At 43.1% G+C, this 22,343-nt stretch overlaps 1 protein-coding gene across 4 annotated transcripts in view; it reads right to left on the bottom strand.

Annotated features, from left to right (window-relative positions):
• The window catches only part of TMEM117 (transmembrane protein 117), a 636,987-nt gene that overhangs the window by 474,989 nt on the left and 139,655 nt on the right, over positions 1 to 22,343 (bottom strand). For all 4 annotated transcript variants that reach the window (XM_029616183.1, XM_029616185.1, XM_029616186.1 and 1 more), the window contains exon 3: positions 5,541 to 5,673. In XM_029616183.1, the coding sequence (XP_029472043.1) occupies positions 5,541 to 5,673 (133 nt within the window). The remainder of the gene's footprint in view (positions 1 to 5,540; positions 5,674 to 22,343) is intronic.

The raw sequence follows: 22,343 nt of genomic DNA, 5'->3' as shown, positions 1-22,343 counted from the left end.
CATGTAACCATTGCTAATGGCAGTGGCTATTCTCTAAGTGAACTTAATAGCAGGTAATGGACTTCTCCTCCAAGAACTTATCCAATCCTTTTTTAAACACAGCTATATTAACTGCACTAACCACATCCTCCGGCAACAAATTCCAGAGACTAATTGTGCATTGAGTAAAAAAGAACTTTCTCCGATTAGTTTTAAATGTGCCCCATGCTAACTTCATGGGGCACATGCCTGACCCAGACACTAAAATCAAACAGCGTAGGGTCAGAGCTGTTGTAATCATAGGTCCTATTTTTTTAAATAAATGTCCCAACTCCTCACTATTCATTCCAATTCAAACAGTGCTAAAAAAAACAACAAAAAACATAATAATAATAATAATAATAATAATAAAAAAGGCTACAAAATCAATAATTAAATAAATAAATGTTATGTCCAATTCAAGCACTTTCAATAAAAAGTCCAACAACTAGCAGACCCAAAAAGAGAAACTTATCTCATTGCATGCAATCCTGACATGAATTCATGTTTCGTATATCTGCTTCAGGGGAGTCAATAGTGTCCTCATTCTCTATTACCATCTAGGCAAAGTGGAGGAGGAGGAGAAAACGTTTCCCACAGTTTCAACAGAGTGCTAAATTCTCTAGCTCCAGCATTGCAAGACACAATGAAATCCAACCTTTATTTATTTAAACCATTTATATACCACTTTCCCAGTACAACCAGGAATAGCCTAAAAGAAGGCAAATGGCATGTACTCCACAAACATGCATTGTAACCAGGCTGGACAGGGCCAGAAATGAACTCCCCCATGCAGGGAACTCAGGCTGATGGACTGAAACCTAAAGAGAACAGTATTAACACTCCCCAATAGGAAACCCTGGTGTACAACACTTACAGACCAGCTAGCACTAGAACCAGATTCCAAAAGGAAGCCGAGACTGGTGTCCCGGGGCAGAGGACTGCTTCTGTGAGGCCAGGCTGGAAGTGGAGGGAGCGGGGGACGTACCAATGGAAAAATCTCTTAGTGACTGCAAACTGAGTCCCACCGCACCTCGTGCTGTGAAAGACATACCCACACCACTCCTTCGTGCAAAAGTTATAAAGTACACCAGGGCTGTACTGGTGGAGATCAGGCCGAGCCACAGGCCCAAGAGCTGCAGAAAGCCAGTTTGTGACTGGAGCCTGCTTCACTCAAAGTTTTCTCCCATTTTGTGACCATGGGAAAACGTCTTAAGAAATAGGGTCTAAAACAAGAAAGCTGGCATCTGATTACCAGTGCGTATTATGGGAAAGTAAATAGAAGCAAAGCTGTATAGATGCTAATTCATATACAAGGTGGTTTTCAAAGGATTACATTCACAAACGCATAGGACAATACCAAGTTATTACAATATTTCAAGTAATTTCTCTGTCAATTGGTTTATTTTGCTGGAAAACCAGAAGATAATTTTATTTTCGTGGATGTAAGCTAAATAGGAGTAAAGTAAATGTCCCCGTACGTTATACGGACCCTTCCCCCATCTCAGTTTTTACAAAAAGAGACAATGAGGAACCCATGCAGCATTCACAAAGGGGACGCTTTATATCTATATATAAAACATTCTTTGCTAAAGTCCTATGCAGGTTCTCTGCTCATCACTAACTAGCCACAAAGCATTATGGGATAGGTTCTCTGGAGGTGAGTACTGCATTGCTTCAAAAAACCATTTTGCAGAGAGAGAGGGAGGGAGGAAGGAAGCACAACATAAAATATACAAATATCTGTATCCATGTCATTTATTGCTGGTTAAAGTGCAGAGCAGTGTAGGCATACATATATAAACACATACACATACACGTATTATATAGATACATGCACACAAACCATAATACTTTCTCTGCTACAGCAGAGCAGCATTAATGAGGAAGCGTTGCTTCTTACTTGTTTTGCTTCAAATGCTTCACACTGCTTTGATTTTGTCCGCTAGGGTATCTCCAGCTGCCAATGAAGTTTCAGCTCCAGAGATTTGGATGGGTTTTCTCCAGGAATTGTTGGAATCAAGATTTTGTATTTGTTACAACAGTTACAGTTTTTGCTAGAAGTGAAACACTGGTATTTTTTTCGGGAAGGCAAACAAACACTCTCGATCCCCATGACTCCTCCCTGATGTGTTTTTTTTTTTGCTAGGCAGAAGGTTCAAGTGGCAGAGGATGGAGCAGCCATGGGGACCAGATGCATGCTTATCCTTTGCTCTTGCACTGCTTGGGGAATGAGTGAGCAGGAAGCATAAGAGCAGGCTCACTAAGTGGAATCAGGTGGGAGAAATTGGAGGAGAAGATGTAATCACAGAGGCCGGCACTGTGCTCCATGTTGTTCTAGGCTCAGCTGTTTTGAAAGTGGCGAGTATAAAAGCTGCTGCATGGACTTTCTAAAATATTTTGCAGCTATTGCAGTAGCTGTAATGAAAAACATTTTTTTTTTTTTTATCAAAGCTCTGCCATTTATGCTTTTTGAAAACATGAACAGAGGAAACAGGAAGTGGTCAAAGACAAAGTTCACACAGGAATAACATGTTCCTATTAGGGGAGATTATTGCTCTCTACCTCAGCCTAAAATTAGAACAGATAATTCAGGGCTATGAATAGCAAAACGTACCAGTATTTGACTTCTTATAACTATACTGAAACAGAGAAAGAAATGGATACAGCTACTCAATAATTTGCATATTTTAACACAAAACAGGTAGAAAAAAATGGAAAGGATAATTACTGGTTTAGAAATGAAAAAAGCTGAGTATTTAATTCATAGCTACCTTAGTAACATAAATGTGCCTTCTGCTGCCATCTAGTGGCAATCTCGTGAAATTACATGACTGCAAAACAAATCTTTTGAAGATTGCGGTACTATCCTCACTTTTAAGGACTCGTTTACTTAATAGCGCTCAAACTTTGGGTGCTATTAAGTACGTTAATGGATTATTTTAATTCAGCTTCCAGAAGAGCAAATGGGGCATATTTACTAAAATGTCTTAATGCACAGTAATGTGATAGCGTACCTTAGTAAATCAGCATTTTAATGTGAACAAGAGGTTTTACAGAAAGTCAAAAGGGCTGAGGAGTTGTTACATTATCTAAAATATATAACTAAAATGTTTACACATTTTTAATTTGAAGTCATTTGATTTTACATTGGCTCCTGAAATTTTGCTGTAGCTCAAACAAGGACTTTTGGTGGATAATCTGGGACCACTGATATGAGGCATATAGGAAGGTCGCACTCTTTCAAGGTTTGGTTTGGGTGAATAAATATTTTAATATGATCTCATGCTTGGTCTGCCCTATATAGAGTTTCTGACAAGGGTTGTGTTGCTGAATACAGATGTGGATAACCATAGATGAACCTAATGTGCCTGTCTAGCATTCCAGAATTAAATTAAAAGGTAAACTATCTTATTCACTTTTATTTGCAATAGTATTAATATTGGTATGCAATTCAACATTAAAAAGCAGAAAGGCTGAATTCAACAGCAGATGCTCTGCTATTTAAATACAATCTCATGCCCCTGGCAGCTCTGAACAATAACTGTACAACATTCTCTTTAAACAAATTTTGCTAATAGAAGGACAGAATTTATTGGTTTTGGATTGTGCATAAACAAATGTCTTTTTTTTCTCTACACCGGTATCTTAAAAAAAAAAAAAAAAAAAAAAAAAGCAAGATGTATTTTATAAGTGAACTGTTATGTCTGAAGGGTAACTAGTGTCACATTTCTGGCACCTCCAGTGTCTCCACAAATTGCTGCCTTACATCCACAATATACTTTTAGCTGCTAATAGAAACACACAGAGAATAAAAGTGAACTGCAGATGAGCCACTCTAGACTGTAAACTGATAATGTAAAAATCCATCTACACAGCTCATATCTAATTCCTACTGGAGAGGCTGGAGTCAGGATGGTGTTGTCCCAATGGTTCAAATCCGGCGTAAACTGTACAAACTCAATTTTCAGTCGTACGCAATTTGGAACCTCAAGGCATCGGCTTGAGTTATCACATATTTTGAGATGTCTATTTCTAAATTCAGATAGGGATACAACAGGGACCTGATTTTATTGCGGGTCCCTGCTATAACATTAACAGCATTTAAAAGTATACTACTGCTGCTGACTCATCCTCCCCCCCCCCCCCCCCACCTCGATCCCTGAACCTCCCCTTGCTGGTCAGACTAAGAGTGTGCTTAACTGCATCTGTCTCCTCCATCAGCCAGCTTCAGTCCGCTAAGTTTGAACTGCACAGGGCCCTGCAGTGCTGCAGGTCCTCCAGGCTCCACACAATACAAAGAGGGAAACCAGCCAACGGAGGAAGGAGGGGAAGCGCAGGGATTGAGCTGGGGAGGAAGAGAGAGAAATCAGTGGGGACGGCAGCAGCAGCAAACTTTAAATGCCGCCTCCCAAAAACAGCTGCTTGAGCAGGAAACCATGATAAAACCAGGACCCTGGACATACAAGGCTAGGTTGAGGGTCTGCGGATACTTTTGTATCGTGGATTTCCAAGGTAATTTTCGGAAGGAAACTACCAGCACAGGTTCTCTTTGCATATTAGCTTTGGCAAGCTTGCTGAGGAAAGCACATGTGGGGATTTGAAAATAAAACCTCCATGCAAATTTTGCCTCCACCAACCTCTGTCCCACCCTAGGTCACCCCTTTTTCCTCCTACAGCTAAATCTGGTCACTTTGTGAAACTCAGTAGCTAGATTTAGCTGCTGGGGGGAGCGAAGGCAATACTCAGCCCTAGGAATTTACCCTGTAAAATCTCTGACGTCATACTCATAAGGGGACACCTGGAAAAAAATAACTAAGAGCAGAAGTCATCAAAATAAATGCGTAACTTAGCCAATGGTTTGACTACTTGTTACTCCTTTTTAGTAAGTGGACCCCTATCACTCTGCAGCTAAATATCCATTGCTCAAAAAATAATGCACAACATTGTCAAAAATCCTTTTCCAAGTGTTTTTATTCATTTAGAAGGCTTCATGGTAAATAGTTAGGCATCACACAAAACATATGCATTTTTTGAGTTCAAACACTAAAACCTAAATTCGGTCCCTACCTTTCACTCTAAGTTCCCATTCATCTAATTTCTTCATCTTCAAAAAATGCTGAAATCTAAGCAACATAACATTTTACCACACAATCACCTCATGCCTAGGTAAGGAAGCAAGGGAGCACAGGAATGGGGATGTCACCATTTGCTTCTCGTTTCAATGGAGCTCCAAGCATATAAAAGGCAAAAAAGATGTACTCGGTTTTCTCAATAAAGTGAATCAGAGCTACTGCTGATTGCAAAAGGATCATTTCAGCTCTAACTGGTTTCTATCTGATCTACTATGATCTGTAGCGCATCTGATTCCAAAAGAAGGAGGGAACCTAGTTTAAGAGAAATCACGGAGCTTGTATGCGAAGAGAACCCAAGCCCCTCACTTTGACAGCGTGACCTCTAGTGCTGATGAGATAATGATAGAGCTTTACCATTCACCATAACGAGCGGAAAGCTCAGCTTACCTCATGTCCCCTGCCATGTAGAGACACAAATTGTAAATATGGGAAAAGAGGAAGAGGAAGAGAATGGTGCTGAAGAACATGGTCATCCAAGATCCGTGATCCTCCCGAAACATCTTCAGCCGAAGTAGCTGACCTGTATTGTAAACATAACCGGTAATTACTACACTCATTCAAGGGGAATTAATACACATAAGGCCCGATTCACAAAGGCTTTTCTCCCATTTGCTGTCAATGGGGAAAACACAGGGGCAGATTTTAAAAGCCCTACGCGCGCCGAGCCTATTTTGCATAGGCCCGGCGACGCACGCAAGCCCCTGGGCTTGAAAAAAAGGGGCAGGGCGTGGGCGGTTCGGGGTGGGGCGTGGCCAGAGGCCTCCGTAGGCCCACTTGGCCGGCGTACGCAACCTACGCCTGCCCGGAGGCAGGCGCAACTCGCATAATAAAGGTTAGGGGGGGTTTAGGTAGGGCTGGGAGGCGGAAGGAAAGTTCCCTCTGAGGCCTCTCCGATTTCGGAGCGGCCTCAGAGGGAACAGGGAACGCCATCGGGGCTCCCCTAGGGCTCAGAGCGTGCAAGGTGCACCCCCTTGCGCACGCCGACCTCGTATTTTATAACATGCGTGTGGCTGCGTGCGCCGGGTTGCGCGCACAAATCTACGCCCGCGCATAGGTATTAAAATCTGGCCCTTAGTGAATCCGGCCTTTGAAATTCACATTTACTTATAGCATGAAATCTAGTGATTATCAATAAAAAGTGTAGAGATTTTGTAAACAGATGTTTGTCTCTATATCATAGATAAATTAGGAGCAATACAGGTCAGCAAAGCTTTACTGAAATCCAGTTTTACACTTTTAGGATTGCTACAGAATGTCCTTTAACACTGCACAGGGCATTCGGTTTGCTTCTCAAACACATAATATACCAGCAATTTGCCTGCTACTGTAAAATAACTTAATATTCTTTTAATTAAGCAAAGCATTCATTATGAAAAAAAAATTACTACTAAGCTTAAATTAAGCCTGATCCTTAATGGTGGATTTTTCTCACTTGATTACTCTCATCATTTGAACCAATTAGTTTTGATTTATCACCCCCACATTATAAGCCTCTTAAAACAGAAAGCACTTTCATTATTTCCTTTGACAATGCACTAAAAGGATTATTTTAATAGAAGTAGAGCGGCCTGGTCCTTGCATCTATGGTACATTATCCCTCTGCCTACCCACAGAAGGCTGTTGCTGGGAAACCTGAATATGTGTTTGAGTTTCCTGCAGTTATATTTCAGTTGAATTTCTTCTGGGAGGGAGAGGGGCTGAATCACTGAGTGACAAGCACAGATGCTTATTGCTCTAAGACCAGGTCTAGTATGGACAGCATGTTCAATAGCATGGTTCAATGATCTAGCATGATTTGCTTTATCATTTTTCAATTAAATTTAGGAAACAACTGAAAGTGTCACTAACAGCTAACGAGCTCCATTTAGAAGCAGGTTTCTTCCCTTAGGTGCTTTAGGGGGAAATTGTTTTATTTATTTATTTGTTTGTTTGTTTGTTTTTCTATACCGACATTCAATAAGGAATATCACATCGGTTTACATGGTAACTTGTGGGATAATTTTACAACAGGTCATATTATCTTTACATCGTAACAGCAACAGTGTCCTATTATCATAACAGTATAACTGATTAACACTAATAAACAGTTTGGAGATTCGTTTGGAATACTATTTAGCAACGTAACTGCATTAGATCATATAACAGAATAACATCAATAAACAATTTGAAAATTCGTTTGGAATATTATATGGCGACATATCTGCGTTTGATCATTGAGGTGTTTGTGAGCTCTAAGTTTGAGATATACAGATATTCTGGGGGGCAGGGGACTTGTTTAGATCAATCAGAAGTCGGGCTTGAGATTTATTGTAGTCTTAATAGGAAGTTCTCTTAGGGAGTTATGGGTCGTGTTGGTTTTCTGGTTGTTTTACAGAATTGCAGGGTTAACTTGTCGGCTGGAAGGGAAAAGATGAAAGAAAAAAATATATATATTGCACTATTGTATTCACCCAATCAATGCGCCATGCACTGCGTCTTTACATCTTTGCACTGGGGTAACCTGCGTGGAGCAGCGGTTACTATCCTAAACAGCAGTGTTATGATTGCATCAGGCCCTCAAGAAAGCATTAAGTTAACCTACACAGAGCACTGGTTACAACTCCAAACACCAGTGATGCAGGAGCAACAGACTTGGGGGGAGGGCTGGGGTGAGCTGCATGGAGGGAGCATGGTAGTAACCCAAACTTTGATGAGTCTGGGGAGGCTAGATTTTTTTTTTTTACAAAAGCCTCACTAACCTTGATGAATTATTACAACGCTTGGGAATAAGACATAGAAGGGAGGGAGGGGGGCCTGGATGTCTGTCCAGAAGGGGGCTATTAAAAATGGCCAGTGTGGTCTTTCTTCTAAAGCATATGGGGATAGACGTAAAGGTCTAAACATGTATACTCTAGAGGAAAGGCAAGATAGGGAAAACAGGATAGAGACATTTAATTACCTCCAAGGTTTCCATGCATACAGGAGGCCAGCCTCTTTCCTAACAAAGGAGGCTCTTGAACGAGGTGTCATGGGATGAGTGGGCAGACACGGAGTAGGAAATATTTCTTTACAGAGAGCATAGTGGATGCATGGAACAGCCTCCCGGTGGAGGTGATGCAGACAATAACAGTGTTTGAATTCAAGAAAGCATGGTATAAACACAGAGCATTTCTGACAGAGTAATGGGAATTGTAAAGCTAAATTAGATGGGTGGCTGGGTAGACCAGATAGATTATATGGACTTTTTCTGCTGTCACGTTTCTAAGAATTGATATTTTAAGAAGCAAAGTTGAAGATGGCAAAGCCTGAAATAGCCTACTAGCACAGTTGGTAGAGGCCATCACTGTAACAGATTTTGAGCATCCTTGAGATGGAGGGCAGTGATAGGGTGAGAGTTGGATAGAAGACTGAGGGGGGGGGGGGGGAGGCAGGGACTGGTGTTGGGCTGCATATGAGAATTTATACGTCCATCTATCCAAAGTGAACCAATCTCAACTGGACTGAATGGATAGGCCATTTCAGTCTTTAGCGGCCATCATTTACTATGTACAGTATGTTAATTCATTTCAAACTTATTTACTTCAGGGTGCTCGCAACTCGTTTCACACATCTTGCATTTCACATTTGTCTGAAAGAAAGCTAAATAACAATTGTCCTATATCAGAAGACAGTAGTATTAAAGAGCATTGTCTTAACTAGATTTAAAGAGTTTGAGAGCTGTTTTCCAACTGCCATAGTCATATCCATCCAAGAAGGAGGTAATGCTGGTAAGGGAGTTCATTTTGTCAGAAGACAGTTGGGGATATTCTGGCTGTAGTTGTAATTAGGAACAAAGAGACCCTAGTCTCCCCTCCAGGGGATATTCCCTAAGCAACTAGTAACAGAATTAAAAAATAAGAGGCTGATATTGGACCCGAGATCATAAATTAAGAAGGTACAGCCTAATATTAGGGATGTGAATCGTTTCCCATATCGTCTTAACGATAGAAATCGTGTGGCAGGGCAAGAAAATCGTGTTAGGCACGATATTTTAGTTAAAAAATCGTTAAAAATCGTTTTTTCCGATTAGTGCGCACTAACTCGAGTTAGTGCGCACTAACGGGAGTTAGTGCGCACTAACTGGGAGTTAGTGCGCACTAACTGAAAATGATACAATTTGACACTTTTCAGGTCAGTTAAGGTCAGTTTAGGAATGAATATGTATTCCTATTGGCTGCCCTCTTATTTATTCATGTTACCAAGTTTCCCACTGACAGTATATGGGGGATGGGAAATGGAAACAGTTGGTAGCTTGACAAAACAAGTAATGTGATCAGTCAATGTGACTAGAACTTGTGCCCTAACCCTGATACCAGGGGTATTGTGATCTTCCTGCACACAGTGCCCTATCCCTATTAATACCAGGAGTGTTGTGATCTTCCTGCACACAGTGCCCTAACCCTGGCACCAGGGGTGTTGTGATCTTCCTGCACACAGTGCCCTATCCCTATTAATACCAGGAGTGTTGTGATCTTCCTGCACACAGTGCCCTAACCCTGGCACCAGGGTGTTTTTTCCTTTGTTTAACAACTTACGCCAGCTGGCAGGCTGCCAGTGCACGATCCCCCAGCACATAGCCACTGTACCGGCCGCCTCCAGCTCCGTCCCACCGCTCCCCGCCCCTTTTGCAAGGCCTGGCTCATGTGCGCGTAGCAGGGGGGACGTGCGCGGCCAGGCCCCTTCTAAAATGTGCGCAGAGCGCACAAGGCCCAGCCATGTGCGTAACTCCCAGAGTTTACGCATGGGGGTAGGATTTTAAATTCGCCCGTAAATCAATAAATAGAAGCAGCCCAGTGAGTTCTAATATCATCATCATTCTCTCTCTCTGTCTTTCTTTTTCAACCCCTTCTACCTCATGCCATCACTCTCCCTCTCTTTCTCTCTCAAAATCCTTTCTCTCTGGTCTTTCTCAATTCCACCTACCCACCCATTCCCAGCAGACTTTCTTCTCAGTGCCCCCAACCTTTGTCTTCTGACCCATTTTCCCATACTCAACAGTTTCAGCTTGTTTCTCAAACATCACCCCTCAAACCCTCACCCTCCTCACACAGTAGCAGCTTCTGAAACCCCACCCCTCCCTACATATGCAGTAGCCTCATAACAGAAGGCTCCGAACCACCACACCTCCCCACAGTAGCTTTTCAACAACCACCCCTACCCGCACCAGCAGCTTCTCAACCCCCCAACCCCATAGCAGCCTATCTTACTGTGATCCGCCATAAGGAGTGTACAAGAGGCTGGCTGAGACACAGGATCACCAGTGTCTCCTCTTGCCTTGGTGCACCGGAAATTATATTTCCCCATCACCACTGCCACCTCTAACCTCATTGCCATCACCTCCACTCCATTGGCTGTCACTGTCTCCTCTGTCCTAAGCTCCCTGTTGCTTTTCTGCTGATTGGACCTACCAAGATGCCTCCTTTGCATCATTGGCCTGTACCAGAAGAATCCTCTTTGCTCATAATGATAAGAGCAAAATGCAAACCAGAGGCAACATTAGGGATCTGCAGGCCTACAAGCCTTACTTTGAAGAAAAATGTGATAAAGATTAATAAAATCATGAGTGGTGTGGAACAGATAAATAGGGAATGGTAATACTAAGCCTAAGAGACCCTCCAACAAACTAAAATTTAAAACATTTAAAAAAATAGTTTTCAGCAAACACAATTAAAATGTAAAATGTGTTGCTGAAGAATGTAGTCAAGGCTAATAGTATAGCTGGGTTTAAAAAGGGTATGAACAAGTTTCTGAGAACAGGTCCATTAACAATTATTAGCTTGTTAGATTTGGGGATCACCACCTCTTAATTCTAGGAGGAATATCAAGTTCAATAAATAAAAAATTCTCTCCATAGAGAGACACTGTTAGAAACAGGATGCTGGGGGGAAGTGACATCACCTAAGATGGCCACATAGCTGCCTAGCTCCTGCAACCGGCACCTAATAATTGTGATTTACTCAGCTCCATATAGTTTGATCAGCTTCCAAGTCAAATATTTAGCAGCGCGAAAACATGGTGACTCAAAAAAAAAAAGTCACGGACCTTTGGGAATTTTCCTTCCCCAGAAGGTGTGCCGATTTAAAAGAGGGATGCGATCCTAACATGGTGCCAGCAGAGATTGCTGACACAGTTACTGGGCCCGATCAACTTGTGGCTGGAGCCGGAGGACTCACTCAGGATGAACAGCTTGCATGGTTCAGGGAGTTGAAGGCTGATATCAATGCGGTTAAAATGGAGGTGGTCAAAACTGTGAGTGAGTTAAAGAAAGACATGGCTGTTTGATCAAAGGCTTATTGATGTAGAGAAGTGGGGTCATGAGACGGATAATTTCGCACAAATGCTATCTGATATACAAATATTGCAAAAGGATAAAAGTGCTTTAGCCCTCAAAGTGGAGGACCTAGAGAACAGATCACGACGTGGCAATATTAGGATCCATGGAGTTCCTGACAATCATAAATATAATAACTGCAGAGAAATCATGTAATCGATGTGTGCCTGCATTTCATCAGAAGCTAGCAATTCTGAAGGCAAGAGAGATATAGTGGAAAGAGCTCATCATTCCCTGGGTAACATTCAGCCAAAGCGAGCTAGAGATATTGTGGCTTGTTTACATAATTATGCCACCAAAGAAGAGATTATGCGCAAAGCTTGTTCAATATGAACTATTTCCTGGCATGGATATTGCTATTTTCAACAATTTGTCTCCTCAAACTCTGCAAAGATGATGGGAATTAAAGGCGATGGTTGATGCCTTATGATCAGAAGCTATTTGATATAGATAGTTATATCCTTTTGGAATAGCTTTTAGTACTGCCAATAAGCTGCAGAGGCCACAAAGTTTTTGTAAGAAGTTGGCATCTCTGTTCCACCACCTATGCTGGATGCCAAACCCAAATGAAGGAGAGAAACTTCCAGATGGCAAAGGATTGGCAAGGGAGCTAGAAAACTGCGCAGGAATTCTGATGGAAACATTCCTGAGGCAATATCGGCGGGAAGAAGTCTTCATTGAAGGACTGTATTTCTAAATTGTCTTCATTGGTATATTTGGAAAATGTACTTTTGGGACATTTGAAGCAATGACTAACGTTATTTGGCAAGCCATGAGAGGAAGCCAATGCCCCTATTTAATTTTTTTTTTTTCTTCTCAGGAGCTGAGTTTATTTGTTGGCTATAGTATTATGAATGTTGGTGCTTGCAGGAGACGTCATTTCGTTCTAATGAAGTATGCATATATACACACACATGGATATTTTGGTTGGAAAATGTTGGGGAGAAGGGGATTTTGTAGTGGTATCATAGATGAGAATTCTTATGGTGTGCTTCTTTACTATGTTCATATGAGTTTTTATCTAGTACTGAGGTTAGGAAATATTTGCAGGCTACTGCAGGTAGCATTTGGAGATCTATGTTTTTCTACTTTTATTGGTACAACTTAGTTTTGAACCACTTTTGAATTAAAAAGTTTTCATCTATAGAGTTATTCAATACGAAGGAATGTGGAATTAGCTGCACATTGCAGTTAAAGATTTTGGCGGCAATATAATGTCTTTTTAAGATATATTAAAAAAATACACATATAAATACAAAACATTTTTTTCCATTGGTGGCACTGCTAATATGAGGGTGGTTGGTGGTGTGTTTATGATTATAAAAGTAATACTGCTTGGTAATCGGGATGGTACCTATGAATAGTATATATATGAAACTATCATCAAGGGATGTTGAGCAGATTTTTTTCCATCATTTAACAGATTTAGTAGGTTTTGTTTTATTTTCGGCACATGGCCAGACACTGTTGCTCCTCTTCCTGTGTCTTCAATTTCCCATGGAAGAGGGCAACATTCCTTCTCGTCTTTCTTGCCACGCAGCACCGGGCTTCACATTTTCTTCCAGGGGCATGGGGGCTGATGCTCATCCTTCTTCAAACACATGCTGCTCTTCTGGTCTTCTGCAGCAAGGCATCCGGAGTTTTCAAGCGCTGGCTCGGAGACCCAGCAATTTGTTCAGAATTCTGGCATCTCCAGGCCAAATCCGGAGAGTTCCCAGGTAAGGCAGCCGTGGTAAAGGCAGGCAGTGTGAGACAGATGCCACAGCGGCATTCTGAGAGGGGTATTTTTTACTGCTTCAAAATACTGCCACCTAAAGCGGCCGCCTCACCCTGCCTCATTATAGAACCGCCCCGACCCCCATGTATCAGTAAGTTTTGGTTGACATGCCTTGCTTATGGCCTTGGTCGTAGAAGCAGTCCTGTGATTTTTCTTAATGTCTGAGCATCAATACCCCAGACTGTAAAAAAGTCATGACTCATGTTTGTTGTCCCTGAATCCAAATTTCCCTTTCCTTTCAGCCCCCACACTCCTCCATCAAAGCAGAGAGCAATGTTGCAGTTTCATCAAAAGCATCAAGGCTTATTGGTTAAGGGTAGTAATCCCATGTTTCTATTAAGGGTAGTAACTGCTGCACTGTGCTGGTTACCCCCATGCTCATCACTTCCGCAGACTGTGAAAGTCAGGGCTCTCGATGGTTGCTGTCTAAATCCAATTCCCCTTTTCCCCTGCTCTTGAAGCAGAGAGCAATGTTGGAGTTGCATCAAAAATATCAAGGTTTATTTGATTAAGGGTAGTAACCTCTGCACCAGCAAGTTACCCCCCATGCACGCTTTCGTTTCCTTCAGGACTTGGCCATAGAAGCAGTCCTATGCTTTTTCCCTTATGTCTGCCTAACAGTATCTCAGATCATGGAAACCGGGGCTTTCTGTTGTCATCTGAATCAAATTCCTCTTATCCCCCTGCTGTTTAAGCGGGGAGATAAAAGGAATGTATAAACTTGTGTGGCATGCTGTAAGGATTTGTGTACTATTATGACTAATAAACTTTAAACAATAAAAAAAAAAAAAGAAACAGGATGCTGGGCTGGATGGATCATTAGTCTGAACCCAGCATGGTGCTTCTATTCTTAGGTAAATTCTAGCACCAAGGGTGATATGAATCCTGCAGGGAGAAGTTCAGGATCCTAGTAAGTTTGTGTTTCTTCATAGAAAAGATGTGGATATATGGAACAGAATCAATCCCAGTGGGGATGGGAGGAGCAAAGACTGCACTGAAATTCAAGGAGGCACAGGACAAGAATCCGTACAGGTGAGAAAGCAAGGGTCGAACCAGAGCTCAAGCAGATATACCATACTGAAGTAGTCAGGGAAAAGGATACAAGAGATGGGCTCAGTGCTTTTCATCCAATATCTATTATGCTGTTGTAATCAGAATCAGCGTTACACAATGTTCTGTAAAAGAGGTTGGTGCATTATTTGACGGAAGCAAACATTTCAAAACTGGGATTTGAGTGAGTATTAAATCAACATATAAAACACTAACCAGCACGGACTGTACTGAATTTACTATATAGGAACTCTGTGCAAGCAGCACAGAACATTGGACCTGGCACAATGCTTGAAAACATTGGCTGGTAAGTAATAAGAAAATTGTAGACTTAAGGCGAATAGATGGCAGCATGTGCTCTTTTTAGACATTTTCCCTGCCTATGCTTATAATTGTTGCAATGCTGCGTTCAGCATCGCTTCATTTGGCAGCAGGGGATGGGGAAACAAATGGCAATTTCTCTTTAGAACAAATGGATTAAGGGAATCATTTTTAAACTTTTAAAAGGTGGTTTCATGCAGCAGATTTTGTTCCTTTAACCTGTAGCATTACCTACAATTCTCATAAATGCTCTTTCAGTAAACAAAAATGAACATCTGTGCATAGCGCTACATTATTGCACAGAATGAATAAAGACCAGAGATCCACTGAGTACAATCTGCTTCCAATTCTCTAATGGATTTCTATGGGGAAATTTAGAGGAAAATGAAATTGCGCTGCCTTGTTAGGAAGCGCATTGGAAAAACTCCCTTCCAGACCCTAAATATAATTATCAGAGAAACCTTTCCTCCTGCCAGGGATACATCGAAACTGAGAATACAGCACGGACCACTGAAGGAGGATCTTTGTGATAAAGTTGTTAGCCAATAGTCTGCACAGTGCTCCAAAAATTATATTTCCTATTTAAATACCAAAAAAAAAAAAAGAGAGAGACTGGGGAATAAGACCAGCAAAGGGAAGGATATAGCTATATAAAAGCAGGAAAACTCAGCGATGTGGTTCTATTATTTCGAGTTTATGTGCCAGCTTGAGTGACCAGGATGAAAAAGTATTTTATTGCAGCCCAATTTTTTATTTTTTTTTAAAGTTGCACGAACGCTATGAGTTGTCACTTTTTGGTATTGTGTGGGGGAACACGTTTCTGTGAAAAAATCTTTACAAATTTCTGAGTCTGTGGGGGCTATGATTATAACACAGTGATGAGAAACACTATAGGAGTCTTTGTAAGCTAATGATTTCATCATCGCATATGTTATTGACCCTCAATTTATGAACATAGTCATCCTGGACCTTTATTTATAGTTCCATGGTATTTTCGTGCACTAAACATGCAGCCAGGACTGGGATGTAGCTAATGCTTTACTATGCTGTGCCAGCTCTCATAACAGCTTTAGGATGGAGAAGTGAAGAAATAATATTCTACAAACATTATGTTACTCGTGCCGTCCGCGGCAGACCCTTGGCGCAGCCCCCTCACCTTCTTACACGGACTCCAGCTCCTGGTTCCTCTTCGCTAGCGGCGGTGGGCCGCCGGCTTCGACCTCGGGCCACCCTCGATGCCTCCAGCTCTACCATGGTTCCCAGTGTCACCAGTCAAGATGCCATTGCTCGTCGGGCCTCTCTGCGTGGGCAGCAGAGAGACGCCACCACCCGCGCCGCGCCCCTCCCTAGGCACGTGCGCGCATCGCTAATCCTTTTAAAGGGCCCGCAGCGGGAACCTGACCGCAGCCCCGGATGATAACATCAGACTCTCCAGTGTATTTAAGCTCAGGCCTCGCTCAATAGTGTTGCCTTTGCAACAGCTCTCCTCGTACTCCAAGTACTCGTTGATAGAGAATCCTCTCTATTCCGTGTTCCTGATCTTCGTAGTTCCTGGTTCTGTCTTCTACGTTCCTGCAATGTTTACGTTTTGGATTGACTCTACGGATATCGATTCTGCTTTGTTTGACTACGCTTCAGCCTATCTCCAGACCCAGACTTCTGCCATGCCTGACTACTCTACTGCCTATCTCCAGACCCAGACCTCTGCTACGCCTGACTACGCCTGACTTCTCTGTGATCAGACCATCACCTTGATTGACTATGCTATAGACTTCTCCGTGTTCAGAATTCTACATTGCTTGCCACGACTTCCATTTGCCTCCGGCCCTGATCCAAGCCTGTCATTGACACCTCTCCTAGCCTATTCCCTGGATGTAGACTTACTAGGCTTTGGCCAATCTTTGCTTGAGCGCCTCCAGCTACTCTTCGTTCCATTGGCGCCCAAGTTCCAGTACCGTACCCAGTCCAGGGTAGGACTACGCCATCTATCGACTGCTGTCTCCGGGCTGAACCACTTTTCTCGCAAACTAACCTCGAGGCCCACCTAAGTCCTTCCAGCCCCGGCACACAAAGGCTCAACTCGTGGGGAACGAGGGCTGCTATAGGTGAAGCTCCAGCGGCCTTTACCTTCAGCCCACTCCACCTGCTGATGGTGGGGACCCATAGGTCCTCACCTACGGGTTGCGTCAACCCAATCTCGGCCCAAGGGTCCACCTCCGATGCAACACATTAGACTAATATGGTAAAATACAAGTGACGCAGCCTGTTTCACAATTTTTACAAAAAAGAAGTGTAACTATGGGATCTATTCACTAAAGCATGTTAAAATTGGCTAACACACTTTACCTGTCAATTTTAATGTGTGCATTAAACTACAGTTTAAAACAGTGAGAAACATATTGCTATTGTATTAAAATGGCTGCATTAAACCAAACATGATCCCTTTAACACGGCTGTGATTTGTGTCAGCCACTAGAACCATGTTAAGTGGCTCAGGGATGTCAGCCTGGTTGGCGTGGGCTGCAGGGAATCTGATGTGGGCAAGGGGTGGTGTCAGCTTTATTCATCAGACCAGAGTGTGTGAAATTTCAAAAACTTAGCATTGTGAATACTTTCATTCGGGCCGATACAGTACAGTGCGCTCCGATGGAGCGCACTGTTAACCCGCCATTGGACGCGCGTTTTCCCTTGCCCCTTATTCAGTAAGGGGCCGAAAACCTCCGACTTATTCTCATGGCGACATTAAGTCGGAGGTCCCGAAACTTTCCAAAAGTAAAAAAAAAAATTTGAAGTCGGCCCGCTGCTGTCAGGTCGAAAACCGGACGCTCAATTTTGCCGACATCCGGTTTCCGAGCTGTGGCTGTCAGCGGACTCGAGAACAGACGCCGGCAAAATTGAGAGTCGGCTGTCAAACCCACTGACAGCCGGCGCTCCAGTCCAAAAGGAGGCGCTAGGGATGCGCTAGTGTCCCTAGCGCCTCCTATTACCTGATTTTACCGCCAGACCTAATTAGCATACTGAATCGTGAGCACAGGAGAGCGGGCGTTGGCCCGCTCTCCCGCGGACTTTACTGAATCGTCCCGAATGTCATATAATGTGATGACATCAATGCTTTTGCATTTGTATAACTTTAGTTACTCTGAAGCAGTAATGTGGCTGGTTTGGGTCCTCCCTACCTTTAGATAGGGCTATGTGACATTTTCTCTCTCTTTTTTTTTTTTTTAATTAGGCAACAATTTTTTAAAATACCCAAGCCTAGAAAGAGCCTTCTCCTCCTTACTTTAGGATCATAGACCATTGCCATTTCAAAGAGGCACCACCCTGGCACTCTGGCTACACAATCCCACCCCCGCTTTGCAATTTCTGGAGGTGAAATCCTCATTGTCCAAGCTCCTAGGGGAGGACCCCTGCCTTCACCCTACGGTCCTGTCCATGGGACTCCAAAATCTTAAATTCGGCCCTGAAACCAGGTTTTATGCACAGAAATGGCCATTCTAAGATTGACCTGGGTTCAGTGAAAATAAAAGTACAATTGGGATAAATCCTTGCAGTGCTGACAGGAATAATTGGACAGACTGGATGGTTAATAGGTCTTTTTCTACTGTCATCTACTATGTTACTATAGGAGAATTCAAACTGCAATAGTCGTATTGTGAGTGAATGCTGCTAAAGGGGCCAAGATGTGTGTGATAACCATGTTCCTATCTGATGCTGCAAACAGAAAGACATACTATAAACAGCATCTTGAATATATCACTGTATGTGCAGCTGCTCTGAATCATGTTTTGTAGGTGAATCCAATACCACATCCCTTTCCAGCCACTATTCACATTTATGGCAAAGGTTTGAACTGAGCTCAGTGTATAATTTAAGAATGACTGTGTTTATCATAACTAGAGTTGCTATCTTACCCAGTTCAACCTGAAGAGGCCGTCCAGATTTGGTTTTGCCCCTCTGCATTCATGGAGGTATAATCCTACTTTTCTTAGGGAAATTGGAAGTACAACTCCATACTTGCAATGGGGTAAAGCCAAGACTGGATCATCCTTTTTGAGTTGGCTTGGTTGAGATGGCAATCCTAATTATGACACAATCACTCAAGGAGAACTCATCGATCCCCTCAATAAATATACAACCCAACACACTTAGGGCCTTGATATTGTTGGAACAGAGAGGAAGTGAGTAGAACGGCGGCTGGTAGCGGCGGTGAGTTCGTTTGGTACAAAGTGAGAGGCCAGTATACAGTGGTGTGACATCTGTATTTTTGCACAGAAAGACTGAGCTCCTTGAAGTGTGTCCGGTCAGCCGGTTTTTCACTAATCGGTTAAGAGGAGTAAAAAGGAAGTGTTTGGATGTACCTTATAAGCGTGGGCATTGTGGTCCTGATATGTGGTGACTATAATTAATAGGAAATACTCGCTCATCAAGAATGATGTATGAGTAGAATTAAGAAATGATCCCCTGAAGAAGCCCAATTAGGGGTGAAATGAGGTGCCTTGTATGGTGATTGGTGTCAAAATACTTGTTGATGAAGATTTGGGCGATCGGTGTAAGAAACTTTGTTTTTGAAAGACTGAGAAGCAGCATTGAAATGGGTGATCATTTGGAAACACGGATTGAATAAACTATTTGGCTCTGATTAGATAAATCCCTATGGAATATATGGAGAGTACTGTTTAGTAATTGAAACAATTGAAGTATACCATTAGATGATACTGAATAAGATTATTTAAAGGGTATAGGGATATTTTATGGGGTATGTAGTTTTTAAGTGAATGAATGATGAGTGAATGTGAGTATGTGTTATTAGGGGGTTAGGGTAGTGGCTATGGGTGATTAGTGTTTAGTACATGTCCGGACTAGGTGCATATTAAAATCATCATTAAAATTTATTATTAAAGTTATTATAATACATAGTGTGATGATATATGTCTATGTTGAGGGGTGATATGTACTAATGTATATGTACTGTCATATGGTGCTGTTTGAAATTATGTATTAAATTGTTATTTAATTGTGATGTTAAAAGTGATACAACAATGTCTATGTGGTTTGATATGGAACAATAAAGTATATTAAAATTTATTAATTCAAGGTGATATTGAACATCAATTTAAGGTGATATTGAATATTCATGTTAATAACCTTAGGATTCCCTAAGTGTGTTGGATTGTAATCCTAATTATGACCCACCTCAGATTTCCCATGTCATGGTATACTCTGCCATCAAATCTTATCAAAATGAGGTTATGGTTAAGAATGGATTTGATTGGATTGACCCAAAGGAGCACAAAGACCCAGATTAGTTTAGCCCCAACTTCTGCCCACTGGGTTGGCAGCAATCATAAAACTCCTTCCTCCTGAAAGGAGAGGAGTGTAGATTCCAGTCATTCCACAGCCACAATATATATGGCTAGATTTAGGATTCACATATACCAGCTTCTGAAGGAATCTATAAGCTGAGAATTCTGTGAGCTTGTTGCTGCCATGCCTGGGTTACAATAGGAAGGGCCTTATTAACAAAACTTCCTGGTGACTACAAATTAAGGTCCATGGGTTCTCAACCTTGAGCTTTCAGTTATAAATGGTAGTAAGGTTGCGGTTTCCAGTTATACTGGAAGTTTATGTGTGAAAGTTGTTGAACGAGGCAATAAAAAATAATAGATATAATCTGACAATGGTCTAGTTCTGAGATTTACTTGAGGACACATTTCCACTTGTAGAGAGCCCTAGGTCTGCACCAGGTGGCTCTAGGTCCCTGCCCTTTACCTACACATAAGAACATAAGAAATTGCCATGCTGGGTCAGACCAAGGGTCCATCAAGCCCAGCATCCTGTTTCCAACAGAGGCCAAACCAGGCCACAAGAACCTGGCAATTACCCAAACACTAAGAAGATCCCATACAACTGATGCAATTAATAGTAGTGGCTATTCCCTAAGTAAACACAGACAGGAAGGAGATACCATCCCTACAGCACCTCCCCCAGAGGATGGCCAAGGTGGCTAAATCCCAGTTCAGAAAGGGGGCTAGGCGAGTAGAGAGAAGGATCTTTTTCATATGGCTTTTGGGGTGTGAGGAGCTGTTTTTGTTACCTCTGTGTTGAGTTAGGCCCTCCCGGCTTAACTTGGTGTTTTTTTGAGGAGATTCCTTCAGTGAACACATTCGGGCGGATTTTAAAAGCCCTGCTCACGTAAATCCGCCCAGATTTATGCGAGCAGGGCCTTGCGCGCCAGCGCGCCTATATTCCATAGGCCGCCGGCGCGCGCAGAACTCCGGGACGCGCGTAGGTCCCGGGGTTTTTGGACGGGGGGGTGTCGGGGGCGTGGCCGAACGACGCGGCGTTTTGGGGGCGGGACGCGGCGTTTCGGGGGCGGGCCCGGGGGCGTGGTTTCAGGCCGGGGTGTTCCGGGGGCGTGGCTGCGCCCTCCGGAACCGCCCCCGGGTCGGGTCTCGGCGCGCCACCAGGCCGCTGGCGCTCGTGGATTTACGCCTCCCAGAGGGAGGCGTAAATCCATGGATAAAGGTTGGGGGGGTTTAGATAGGGCCGGGGGGGTGGGTTAGGTAGAGGAAGGGAGGGGAAGGTGAGGGGAGAGCGAAAGAGAGTTCCCTCCGAGGCCGCTCCGATTTCGGAGCGGCCTCGGAGGGAACGGAGGCCGGCTGCGCGGCTCGGCGCGTGCCGGCTGCCCAAAATCGGCAGCCTTGCGCGCGCCAATCCAGGATTTTAGAGGATACGCGCGGCTATGCACGTATCTTATAAAATCCAGCGTACTTTTGTTTGCGCCTGCTGCGCAAACAAAAGTATGCGATCGCGCAGTTTTTAAAAATCTATCCCACTGTCTGTTAGGATCTGCCTCCGGTTTTGTGGCAAAGAGACTTCTGTTGCAATTTGAGCATTTTACCTTTGGGTGAGACCCTGGTGCAGTCTGGTGTGCAACAAACTCTGGATCCAGAGGCCAGGGGTTAGAAGATCTTTGTGCTCCTCTCCTGCAAGTGAAGGGGCTACAGTGACTTATCACTTCAGAGGAAGTTTGGTCTTTGAATGTGTTTTCCCTTTTTTTGGGTTTATGAGAAAGTTAGTACCACCCTTCCTCACAGTGCAGAAGCTGGGCTGTAATAGCCTGGGTTTTTCCAGCAACAGACCTTTTCCAATAAGAAATCACATCAGGTGGAGTCTGGAGTAAGAAGGACGAAGAGAAGAGGCAAGATCTTTGGAGACCCAGCCCTGGGATTTCCACCCCTTTGGGACACAGGCCACAGGCTGGGGTTTGACAGAACTGGACTCTCGTGGACCTCGGGTACGATTTTGAGACTAATGGGATCCTCCTCACACACAGGAATTCCCCTGCCCCAGTGGGATATCTTATTCTCTCACACCCTATGGAATAAGCTTTAGCCCAGGATCCTTCATTGAGGACACATGCACAGACAGAAAGGGGAGAGAAGTTCAGAGAACGAAACCAGTTTGAGCAGAGATAGATTTTGGACCACTTATTTGTGACTGATTGAACTTTATTTATTCTACAAAAATCAGAGTAAACTTTATATTTAAACTCCTTGGTCCATGCAGCCCCATCAGAAATTAACAAACAGGAGAAAGGATGGGATTCCACTAAACTGCTTGGGCCTTGAAGATCATTCTTCCCCTCAACTGAAAAGAACCCATCTCTTGGGACAATAAGATTGAGGAAAGT

Source organism: Rhinatrema bivittatum, chromosome 9, assembly GCF_901001135.1.
Source record: "Rhinatrema bivittatum chromosome 9, aRhiBiv1.1, whole genome shotgun sequence".
NCBI classification, from domain to species: Eukaryota; Metazoa; Chordata; class Amphibia; order Gymnophiona; family Rhinatrematidae; genus Rhinatrema; species Rhinatrema bivittatum.
The sequence above is the reverse complement of the archived record's forward strand: the minus strand, read 5'-3'. Positions and strand labels throughout refer to the sequence as shown.